This window comes from Miscanthus floridulus, chromosome 13 (assembly GCF_019320115.1).
Source record: "Miscanthus floridulus cultivar M001 chromosome 13, ASM1932011v1, whole genome shotgun sequence".
In the NCBI taxonomy this organism is placed as follows: domain Eukaryota; kingdom Viridiplantae; phylum Streptophyta; class Magnoliopsida; order Poales; family Poaceae; genus Miscanthus; species Miscanthus floridulus.
In genome coordinates this window covers 14,939,528-14,952,082 of record NC_089592.1, presented here as the reverse complement: position 1 = coordinate 14,952,082, position 12,555 = coordinate 14,939,528, and the positions used below count along the sequence as shown (strand labels likewise).

The 12,555-nt window shown below is 47.8% G+C and overlaps 1 protein-coding gene and 1 pseudogene across 1 annotated transcript; one reads left to right on the top strand and one right to left on the bottom strand.

The window, feature by feature from the left end:
* The first annotated feature begins 51 nt into the window (after window positions 1-51).
* LOC136502283 (uncharacterized) lies at window positions 52-1,254 on the top strand. The gene is made up of 2 exons (XM_066497735.1): window positions 52-273; window positions 560-1,254. The coding sequence occupies exons 1-2, from the start codon at window positions 106-108 to the stop codon at window positions 1,202-1,204; spliced, it is 813 nt and encodes a 270-aa protein (XP_066353832.1). The 5' UTR covers window positions 52-105; the 3' UTR covers window positions 1,205-1,254.
* An 8,061-nt stretch (window positions 1,255-9,315) lies between these two features.
* Window positions 9,316-12,538, bottom strand: LOC136499499 (ABC transporter B family member 14-like; annotated as a pseudogene).
* Between the last annotated feature and the right edge of the window lie 17 nt (window positions 12,539-12,555).

Genomic DNA, 12,555 nt, shown 5'->3' with positions numbered 1-12,555 from the left:
CAATGCTCTGCAGCTCCCTGTCTCCGTCGTCGTCTTCCTCCGTTCCTCGTCTCGTGTGATCGCATTCGCATCTCGGACATCGGTCGGAGACGGAGAGGGAGGTATATGGGAATGAAGAAGGAAGAGCTGGACTACGTGCTGGTGCCGCTGGGGCTGGCGGTGATGGCCGGGTACCACGCGTGGCTGCTCCTCCGCGTCCGCCGGCAGCCGGCGACCACCGTCATCGGCGTGAACGCCATCAACCGCCGCATCTGGGTTCGTCACATCATGGAGGTGGGATCCATTTCTTCTCCACGTCATATCGCGCGCTCTTAAACTTCGGATCATATGCATGGATGCATGCACCCACGCACAGTCCCACACGATCCATCCCATTTTTTCCCTGGCATGCATTTGCACCTTTTTTTTTTTTTGAGAAATTTTCCTGTTTCATGATTGCCAATCAATCAACCAAACGAACAAAAACCAAATTTTCAAGCCAAGAAGTGATGAAGTGGAGCAGAAATCCCAGGGTTGAGTTTATTGATCCTTGCAGTAATTTGCTTGGCTGAATTCGCAGGAGCCGTCCGGGAAGCACGCGGTGCTGGCGGTGCAGACGATCCGCAACAACATCATGGCGTCGACGCTGCTGGCGTCGACAGCCATCACCCTGAGCTCCCTGATCGCGGTCCTCATGTCCAGCGGCGGTGGAGGCGCCACCGCCGCCTCCAACAACAACAACAGCAGCAACGGCGGCCTCCTCCCGGGCGCGCCGCTGGTGGTGGGCGCGACGGGCGCGCCGGCGCTGTCAGCCAAGTTCTTCGCGATCCTGGTGTGCTTCCTGGTGGCGTTCCTCCTCAACGTGCAGTCCATCCGGTACTACAGCCACGCGAGCGTGCTCGTGAACGTGCCGCCGCCGGCGGCGGCGGCGGCGGCGCACCGGCACCGCTGCGGCCGGGCCGTCGGGTACGTCACGGACATGCTCAACCGCGGCAGCTACTTCTGGTCGCTCGGCGCGCGCGCGTTCTACTTCTCCTGCCCCGTCTTCCTCTGGCTCTTCGGGCCGATCCCGATGTTCGTGGCGTGCGTCGCGTTGGTCTGCGCGCTCTACTTCCTCGACGTGTGCAAGGACTGGGAGGAGGAAGGCGACGGCCATGGCCACTGTCATTGTATTAGTGATGACGAGAGGTCAAGACAAGGGAAGGATGCAGAGCAGCAAGTGTAGAGATGAATGTGCTAGCCTGCTAGTCATTTTAGGCTACAAGCAAATAATTTTTCGAGATATACTGGCTACTGATGAAGTGACACTTGAGAGTGAGTGGATCCGACACATAGGTTGCATATATATACATAGGAGTATAGGACCAGCTTGAAATACCACGGCTAGCAGAGACGGCGCGGGCGCTAAGAACCTGGAGCAAACTGCTTTTCAGCAATGCACGCCTGCAGCTATACATTGCAAATGAGGTCATTTTTAGGCTGGATGTTGCCCAAGAAAGCAGACGGCTATCAAAAGAAGAGAATATTCTACGGCAAGACCTCAAAATCAGGATATTGGGCTTAGCAGCGATTGAGAGGAGTAGGCAGGCGTCTAGACTGAACTTTATCAAGGCAGGAGACGCATGTACAAGATTCTTCCACCTGAAGATGGCAGCCAGGAAGAGAAGACAATACATACCTTCACTCAAAAAACAGGATGGCACCTTGGTGTGGGCTCACGATGAAAAACAACGGGTCCTCCAAGACTTTTTCCAAGACCTAATTGGAAAGAAGATACACAGAACACAGACCTTCCAATGGCCACAGCTGCAGCTAAATGCACTGGTCCAGCTACCTGGCCTCGAACTTGACAGGCCCTTCACAGAAAATGAGATTCAGCAGGCAATAAGAGATCTTCCCAGTGAGAAGGCGCCTGGCCCGGATGGTTTGACCAATGATTTTTACAAGCATTGCTGGGAAATCATCAAGCCGGATGTTCTCGCCGCTTTTCATGCTTTCTACATACAACACAATGGTGCTCTGGGACACCTTAACCGAGCACAGGTGGTGTTGCTCCCTAAGAAGGAAATTGCGACGGAGCCAAAGGATTTCAGACCGATAAGTCTCATCCACTCCTTTGCAAAGTTACTGACAAAGGTGATGACGAATAGATTGGCGATGTATATAGATAAGCTAACCTCTGTCTCTCAAAGTGCTTTCATTAAAAGGAGATGCATACAGGAAAACTTCTTGTATGTCAAGGGGCTCGCGCGGCACTACCACCGCACAAGAACACCTGCCTGCCTCATCAAACTCGACATAACCAAAGCATTTGACTCGGTATCATGGGAGTACCTGATTGAACTGCTTGCCAAAAGGGGATTTCCGACAAGATGGCTGGACTGGCTGGCAGCGATCCTCAGTACATCGTCCTCGGCAATACTACTCAATGGTTGCCCAGGTGACAACATCAGGCACCAAAGAGGTCTCAGGCAGGGTGATCCACTGTCACCCTACCTGTTCATATTGGCAATCGATGTACTTAATAACATCTTCGACATTGCCACGCAGCAAGGCTTCCTATCAAAACTAAAAGATAGACATGCAAGCCTCCGAATATCGATGTATGCTGATGATGCGGTAATCTTCAGTAACCCAAGAAGACAGGACATTACCTGCATCATGGAGATCCTCAATGCTTTTGGTGCAGCCACTGGATTACAGATAAACATGCAAAAGAGCACCGTGGCACCGATTAGATGTGTGGACCTAGATATGGAACATATACTACAAGACTTCCCTAGACCAAGAGTGACTTTTCCAATGCAATACTTAGGACTGCCTCTCACACTTGGAAGGTTAAGAATGGTGCACCTGCAATACATCCAAGATAGAGCTAAAGATAGGGTGGCTGGCTGGCAAGGGCGACTGTTGAATGTTGCTGGCCGCAGGGAGTTGGTGCGCTCTGTGCTTAGCTCCCTGCCAGTTTACCTGCTGACAGCTATGAAGGTAACCAAAAATTTCTTGAAAGAACTAGACAAACTTCGTAGAAGATTCTTGTGGGCCGGAGACAAGGAGCTAACTGGAAGGAAATGCAAGGTTGCATGGAACAAGGTATGTACACCAACAAACAACGGTGGTCTATAAGCCTGGGCGTTCGGGTTACCCGATTTTTTCGGGTCGGGTAATTCGGGTAATTCAAAATTCGGATAATAAAAATTGCTACCCAATATTACCCCCGAAAAAACAGTACCCGCAAATTCGGGTACCCGATAATTCGGGTTCGGGTTCGGGTATTACCCGATATACCCAAATTTACAGAAAACAACAAACTACACTAAATTTCAGTAGCGATCTATACATAATTTCAGCAGCAATTTGTATAGAATTTCAATAGCAATTTGTAGAGAATAATATATTACAGTCACTCATTCAAATAGAGAGAATTATATTCTAATAAAGTGATAAGTTAAATGGTTCAGCTAACAACAGATGATGAATACAAAGACAAAACAAATCTTTGGGTAGTTCGGGTAGTTTGGGTACCGGGGGATATTACCCGAATTACCCAAACTAATTTCGGGTAATCAAAATCGCTATCCGAATTTGGGATCGGGTACCTCGGGTTCGGGTAATTCGGGTCCGGGTTCGGGTAATTTGGGTACGGGTAATGGGTATCGGGTATTTTGCCCAGGCTTAGTGGTCTAGGCATCATCGAACTGGAAAGGTTCAGTCGTGCCCTGCGGCTTTGGTGGCTCTGGTTCTCGTGGGACGACACTGACAGACCCTGGAAAGGAATGGAGTTGCCGGTTGACAATAGTGACATTGCACTCTTCAATGTTGCTACAAGTGTGGTCTTAGGAAATGAAAAAAAGGCTAAGTTCTGGTCATCTCGCTGGCTACATGGTCAAACACCTGCAATATTGTACCCGGCCTTGTTCAGGCATAGCAAGAGGAAGAACATAATAGTTTGTGATGCCCTGGACGATGAAAACTAGATCAGAGATGTCGACTACAGCATGACAGAGCGAGTGGTCGAGGAATTTATATCACTATGGACTTGCTTACAAGAAATCTCTGTCCAGTCGGCAAATGAGGATAGGATCAGCTGGCTACACACAGCGGATGGACAGTACACAGCAAGATCGGCATATAGAATGCAATTCCTTGGAATGTCCTCATCCATGACAGCTAAAATCACATGGAAAACAAAGGCGCCGCCAAAATGTCGATTCTTCACTTGGCTTATGCTACAAAACCGCGTTTGGACAGCTGCAAGGCTAATGCTTAGGCAATGGCCAAATGAATATTTCTGCCAACTCTATGTGAGGAACCTGGAGACGGTCTCACACCTCTTTCAAGAGTGTGGCTACTCGAGGAGTGTCTAGGACAAGGTGGGCTCCTAGATCTCGGCGGCTGCCCTAAGGCCGACACACTGGACACAGAGGGAAGATCTGAGACAATGGTATGCTGACATGGCCAACAGTGGAACAAGAGATGCAAGCGAAGGGGTATGCTCGATGATCATGCTGATAGCCTGGGAAATATGGAAGGAAAGGAACAATCGGGTGTTTCAAAGATCCTCCAGAACGCTGGAGCAAGTATTCAGAGCCATACAAGACGAAGCAAGGACGTAGATACGGGCCGGAAATAGAGGACTAGAAGAATTGTTGCCTTCACTGGAGCAGCCTCCTGTAGATGCTATAAACCCTATGTAAGATGTAACTCTAAAACGCAGGGGTGGCATGACTCTCACTGGGATGTGAAAGCCATGCAATTTGGCAATCCTTGTGCCAAACCTTTGTAAATAATATGCTCTTACCTTATCAATGAAAGCCGGTAACGGATCTTTCGAAAAAAAAAGAAATACCAAACCAAATGCTTGATTTAATTTTTCTTTATTCGTTTATTGTCTTCCAATCTATCAGCAATGCAAAATAAGCTGTAAATGATCAGATATTACAATTGAAATTAACCATGTAAAAAATGAAAGATTTAGGCAGAATTATTGCAAATATCCATTTTTTTTAAAGGACAACGGCAGGACATCACCTACATTTAACACCACACACAAGTTCAATGCCGCTCTGGATGAAACTTTTTTAAAGGACAATGCCGCTCTGGGTTTTTTTTTGCAAACATCACCTACGTTTAACACCACACACAAGTCCAATCATGTTTTTTTTTTCTAGAGAACAAACATTATTGCAGATTGCACATAAAAAATGAAAGAATGAAATATCTTAGGGTCTACTGCATATAGATGTCCATAACGCTTATTATATATTTGGACTAGCTCTAGGTTGTGGAAGGAACAATAATGGTACGTATATTTGATTATAGTTGGCCATGGAGCCCGAGCCCGTCGGCCCAGCCCAAGGCCCATTTTTTTTGCTCGGCCCAAGCACGGCCCCGCACGGAGGCTAGCGGGCCCGAGCTGGCCCGGCCCGGAGGAGCAAGCCGTGCCTGGGCCTTACCCCAGGCACGTGGGCCGACACGGCCGGCCTGCTACAAAGCCGGCGGCCCGCTGGCGGCCCAGCCAGCCGGCCTGCTAAGAGCCAGCCCGCGCAGCCCCCTCCCCTCCCCTCCCCCACGCCCGAACCCTATCGCCTCCTCCTAGCCTCCTCGCCTCCCCACGCGGTCGCCTCCCCACGCGGCCACCTCCCAGCCCCGGCGCCCACCTCCTCCTCGCCTCCCCACGCGGCCGCGGCGCACGCGGCCGGCCTCGAGCACGCCGGCAGCCTCCCTCCTCCCCTAAGGCCCCCGCGCGGTGGCTGGCCTCGAGCCCCCATCCTCGAACCATAAATCCTCACCTCGCAGCTCGTGCTTCTCTCTCCCCTCTTCCTCGGCGCAGGGCGGCTCTCCCTCTCCCCTCACCCCTAATCCTAGAGTCGGCGCCGCGGACGGACGCCCCCTTCCCCTCCCTCACGCCCACAGCGGCTCTCCCTCTCCCTCACCCCAAACCCTAGAGCCGACGCCACGGACGCCCGCCCCCTACCCTTCCCTCATGCCCGCGGCGGCTCACCCTCTCCCTCACCCTGAACCCTAGAGCTGGACCGTGGATGCCTCCTCCCCTTTCCTCGTGTCGGGTGAGGCGAGCGAGAGCGGACGCAGGACCGGGAGTTCAGGATGTCTCCTCCCTCTCCTCGGCGTCCTCGGCTCCTTGCGCGACCTCTCCTCTCCTTGCAGCGCCGACGACCGAGCGCGGACGTCGACGCCCCCTGCCCCTCCTTCTCCTCGAGCGACGCCACTGCGGGAGCGAGCGCGCCGACCCCGAGCTCTGCCCCGACGCAGATCTGGCGGCCACCTCCTCCCCCAAGGCCACCTCCTCGCCTCCCCACGCGGCCGCGGCGCACGCTTCGGCCTCAAGCACGCCGGCAGCCGCCCTCCTCCCCCAAGGCCCCCGCGCGGTGGCTGGCCTCGAGCCCCCGCCACTCCTCCACGACCCCTGCGTACCGGCGACGGTGACCCTGCCTGCTCCCGGCGACTCAGTGGGCCTCGGGCTGGCACGGCCTGTGAAAATGGCCGTGCTTCTTGGGTCGGGCCGGCACGGAAATCGGTCCATAGGGCCGTGCCTGGGTCGAAGGCTAGGCCCGTGGCCCTGTGAGGCACGGCGTGCCGTGCCGGCCCATTGGCTATCGGGCCGTGCCAGACCGGACCGGGCCGGCCCGTTGGCCATCTATGTATTTGATGAAGCTTCTAGAATACATCTGCAATCATTTCAGTCATCAATTGCTCTTATAGAGCAAAACCTCACTGGCAATTTCTCTTGACTTGCAAGGTGTCCACCTCAGTAGTCCACTATCAGTTGCAATTAAAATTCACTAACACAAGCAACTATAATATCCACGTTAGCGAGACACATCGGCCCTGTTCACTTGTCTTATGAGCCGTACTGTTTCAGCGAAGGAACAATGTTTTTCTCTCGCAACAAATCAACGAACAGTACTTTCAGCCATGGCTTTTCAGCGAAATGAACAGGGCCATTATCCACTAACATACATTTAGCTGTCCACATCAGTGTGTTCCACGCTATCCACTAACATTAGTTTATAATAGTTAATCTCTTCGTAAGAATTGTATGAATAGTTAAATTTCATTCCAAATCAGTAGTTCCCATAGCAACGCGCTCTTATAAAGCAAAACCCTACTAACAATTTCTCTTTGTATGCAAGGTGTCCACCTCAGCACTCCACTATCACTTGCAATTAAAATTCACTAGCACAAACAATTATAATATACACATTAGCGACACACATCATCCACTAACATACATTTAGCTGTCCACATCAGTGTGCCACACTATCCACTAACATTAGTTTATACTCCCTCCGTCCATAAGTCTCCATCATCTAAAAAAACCCAAGAGTCTCCATCATATTAGATGGAGACCACGGGTTTGACTTCTCGTACGCGCTGCGCATTTGGTGCTCATTAGCTGCTCCTTGTCTGTATTTATTGCTTCTTGGCTGCACCTTGCCTTAAATGCAAATTGACGTTTTTTACTGCTCCTTGGCCATTGCGCCGAAGGCTAATACGATGGAGACTTATGGATGGAGGGAGTAATAGTTAATCTCTTCATAAGAATTGTATGAATAGTTAAATTTTATTCCAAAACAGTAGTTCTTAAATTTCATTTTAAATCAGTAGTTCCCACAGCAACACGTGGGGTGTTCTTCTAGTTAACTATATTCCACTCACCATGTTGGTACTTCTAACACTTAAAGAGCCATATAGTAGGTCATGGCATGGCAAATGTTTACAAACAAATGGCTCGAAGTTAATTAAAAGCCATGAGGTGACTTTGCTCACAATGTTATTACACTTGTGGGAAGGTAATTGCACATACTTAGGGCAGTCCCAATGGATGATTTCTAGACGTAGTTTCCAAGAGAGAAAGAGAGTAATTAATATTTACTTAGGGCAGTTCCAATGGATGATTTCTAGACGTAGTTTCCAAGAGAGAAAGAGAGTAATTAATATTTAGTAGAAACTACCCTTCCCCACCTATGGCTTCCATAGCAGTGCCCACACAAAGGATAACTTAAATGCAGCATAAAAAAGAGATGGATCAACTACGGCAACTATTCCTGTAGAACATACGCTGCCACATTTCTAATATTTGTAATTTTTAATATTTATTAATATCTATTTTCCAATGATATATTATTATGATCGGGAGGCCCACACTGGGAGTCCGAGTCCCACACTCTCCCCGTTCCCATTCCTGGCCGTCAGATTACGATCGGGAGGCCCACACTGGGCAGCGCACCAACTGGCCCCCATTCCTGGCCGTCAGATTACGATCGGGAGGCCCACACTGGGCAGCGCACCAACTGGCGCCGGCGCCGCCGCCGCCCCGCGGCCCCGCCGCCGGAGAGCGCTCCGTCTCCGGCGGCACACCGTCTCACGTTCGTCCCGCGCCGTCCTTTCCCCGACGGAAGCGGCTCCTTGGTCGCCAGTCGCCACGCGCTCGCCGTAGGAGCAGGAGCAGTGACTGCGGCCCGCCAGCCTCCGGATGGGTAGCTGTTATGCGCAACAACTGAAGGAGCGCGGAGGGAGACGGAGGAAGGGACCAACAGGAGGCGAGGGGAATCGGAGGCGGTACAGCTGATGAGTGGGCGAGTGCAATCTCTGCGTAGGTTTCCCATTCGTCTCCCTGAAAATAGTAGCTTCAAAATACTTCGGTTCCTACTTTCCTTGCTGTATGGTGTAAGTTTGCTTGTACGACGTTTTTCTCTTGGTGGAGGATAGGGTTAGAGTCCTCGTTTTCTTTGTGAATTGTGAATTGTGATTGTGATGTTAAATGTTGATGCAACCACAACCTCATGATTAATACCGTTCTCTCACTCAAATAAACATCGTTAGAATTATGAGATTGGGCCAAACACTTTGTCCCTCGTTGCATAACTTCTTCTTCTTCTTCTTCTTCTTCTTTTTTTTTTGGGGGGGGGGGGGGGGGGGGGGGGGTTGGTTATGCAGCTACTCTGAATCTTGCGTTCTGTACTATTTCCGAGCAGAATATGCATGCTAAGAAGTAAAAATGGGGGTATCCTTGGGAAATTGGTTTCAAGGATCTTATTGAAGACTTGGGCTGTGAAAATTGCAGAAATTGACAAAACGATACGGCCCCTAATAGGCCAGCAGACTTAATTTTATCAAAATATGCAGTGAACTGCGAACACTGTTCATATACGATGGCATTTGTAACCGACTTATTTCTCACAAGCAAAGTGCAGTTACATATCTCTTGGGGCATCAAATGCTTGCCAATGAATGTATTGGCAGTGAGATCCTCCTTCCCTTCAGATCTTGACTCCACAGCTGCTTTTACTTTCTGTGCCGCACATCATGATATTAGTCTTTGACTCCTTTGCTTTGCATATGGTACAGTCTGTAGTAAACACAATTGTTTGCCGAGATCAATGTTTCATGGCTGCCCAATTCAATCACCTGCCCTTTATCCATCACGGCAATCACATCTGCGCTCGTGACTGTGGACATTCTATGTGCAATCGTGATGCTTGTGATCTTGCTTGAAAGCTCGCCTTTGTTTTTCCACTCTTTTGCTAGCAGGGAGCTCATCACCACCATCTCAGATTGACCGTCTAGAGCACTTGTCGCTTCATCCAATAGCATTATGGTGGGCCTCTTTAGTATAGCTCTTGCAATGGCAATTCGCTGCTTCTGACCTCCAGAAAGCTGACTTCCTTTGTCCCCAACCACAGTGTCATATCCATTTGACAGGCCACTGATGAACTCATGAATGTTTGCCTCCATTGCAGCGTCAACTATTTCTGATTCTGATGCACCTTCATTACCATAGCTGATGTTCTCTCTAATAGACAAGTTGAACAAGATTGGCTCTTGCTGAACTAGTCCTATGTGCTTTCTCAGGTATCTCAAATTGTAGTCTCGGATGTCCTTACCATCCACAAGCACCTGTCCTTCACAAGGATCATAGAATCTTAGCAGAAGAGCCAACACTGTGGATTTTCCTGAACCACTTGGGCCGACCAATGCCACCTGTTGCCCTGGTTCAATATCTAGATTGAAGCCATCTAGTATGATCACTTCTGGCCTTGAAGTGTAGCTGAAACTGACATCTTGAAACACAACGTCACCCGCTAATCTTCTTCAGAATGCACTTCTGGAACATCTGGTACAATTCGCGTTTCTCTGTCAAGTATGTCAAGTGCAGGGTCCAATACTGTGATAGCAGACAAGACTAGAGGGATCAATGACCATAGCTCTGTGATGGAAGGTATTGTCATTGCAAATGCTGGTATGATCGTACACAATCTTTGAATGATGATAGGTTCTTATCAAGTAGCATGATGGTGAAACTCAATGCGATGGCATGTGTCATATGCCACAAACAGAGGGAAGTCCCTTGTACTACACCATATTTGATTGCTTTCTACTCTGCTTGTACGCATTGGTTCTTGGAGTGATAAGTCTGCTTCTTTAGTATTTCATCTTCCTGAACAAACGATGCCACGGTTTGAATATTGCTGACAGCCTCTGAAGTAAGGGAAATTAGCTTCCGGTGAGATGTAGAGAAGTCAGTGGCAAAAACCTTTTGCAGACCTGACTGTACAATGCCAGCAAGAAGTGGAATGGCATCAAAGTCCATGCAACAAGACCCATCCTCCAGTTCACTACTGTGCTCAACACTGTGGTTATTACAATTGAAGAGATACATTGGACAATGAGAGACATCCGATCAGATATGATGGTTTTAATCATGGAGGTGTCACCGATGATACGTGAGGTTAGAAAGCCGACGCTGTTCTTTGGTTGTTCAAACCAACCTATTTCATTCCGAAGAATGACTGCGTTCATTGAAGAGAAATGGTGTTATGATTCCGAACAACAACAAATCATATTCTTCTTTGTTAATTGCAATTGTTGAGAGACACAAAGTTATGGTCGTCAACAAACCTGAAAAGAGGGCCTCCCTTAGGTTATTCATTGCCCTTTCACCAACCAGGCCATATATATAGTGCTGGAAGATGTTACTGAAAAATGTGAGCAGTCCAATGAGGAATAAAATTACTGAAGTACTTGCTGACGATACTCTTTGCATCTGGTTTAATGTATGCTATGCCAACTGTCATGATGTAGAAAGCAAATATAGGCCTTGAAATCCCAGAGATTGCTGCTGCTGTGGAGCCCAGCAGAACCTTCTCCGGGAGCAGTTTAAAAGTTCAAGGAATATTCTATAGAAAGTTGATCTTCTCTTTCTGATTGCTTGCTTTGGTTGCTCGGTCTGTTCTAGTGTTTTTTCTTGTTCACTAGAAGTGAAAGATGGTTTGTTGTATGTTCCATCTTGTGATTCTTCTTTTTCCTTTTCTTCTTTGAATTGATCAATAAATCTGTTTTACCAATCAAATAAAACAAATGAGTAAACTGTACGCCAGATCCATGTAACCAAGTAGGTATCATCGATCTAGTGCAGAAAAGTATATTCTCGGTGTTACATTTGTTGCATTTTCAATACAGTGCCATGATGGATTCAATGCGAGAACATTTTTACTATGTGGAAAAAAAGTGGTCAATTGATTGCATCTACCTTGTCTTGCTCTTGCCAGAATCCTTCTCCAGATTTTGCATACTGCATATACTTGAGTAGAATTCACTTTTCTCCAGCAATTCTTCGTGTGTTCCAGATTGAGCTACTCTTCCATTCTCCACAAGAACGATCTTGTCTGCATTTATGATTGTTGACATTCTGTGGGCAATTAAGATAACTGTCCTTCCTTGCATAGCTATGTCAAGAGCTTCCTGAACTATCTTCTCAGATTCCAGAATCAAGTGCACTTGTCGCTTCATCAAGCAGTAGAATTGGTGGATCTTTTAGAATGGCTCTTGCAATTGCTATTCTTTGTTTCTGACCTCCTGATAATTGTACACCTCTTTCTCCTACCTGTAGTGGTTAATCAAGAAGCGATGATTGCAATTTTCTACTTCTGGAGTCTAACAAAATTTTATGAAAATTAATAAAGAGCATACGCAGCATATTGCTGCTTCCACATGATTTCTTGGTACTGAGCTTCCTAGCTGACAACAAAATAAATTCTTCAGTGTCCAGCTTAATTTTTCTGGCTATTAAATATATTAATAATTTCATCCACAACCATGGAAAAAAAGAAACGAGATTCGGGAGGTGTTCAATGGTCCTTGCTTAAATAAAATAAAATCTCACCTCAGTTGCATATTGGTTTGGAAGTTTGGATATAAAAGAGTGCACATTAGCTGTTTTGGCTGCTTCAATTATCGCTTCATCAGTTGCATCAATTTTGCCAATTCTCAAGTGTCCATGATGGTACCTGAAAAATAGTGATGGCTCTTGGGAAACTGAACCTATATTTGTCCGCAGGAACTTCAGATCGAGTGTTTTAATGTCTTGGCCATCAATGAGAATCGCGCCTGCATTTTATAACAACTTATTCACAAAAACATTTTTGCAAGAAAACTAGCAGACACAATATTTGACCGTTATATTCTATGCATAAGTTTCCTTTCCATTTTTTTTGTTTCTGAGTATTGGATTTTGTTTGATATACCCACATTTCATTCCTATGTTTGTGTAGA

Coding starts and splice junctions, on each gene's coding strand:
- LOC136502283 (XM_066497735.1), top strand. CDS start 106: ATGGGAATGAAGAAGGAAGAGCTGGACTACGTGCTGGTGCCGCTGGGG. Junction 274..559: donor GGGTTCGTCACATCATGGAG/GTGGGATCCATT, acceptor CTGAATTCGCAG/GAGCCGTCCGGGAAGCACGC.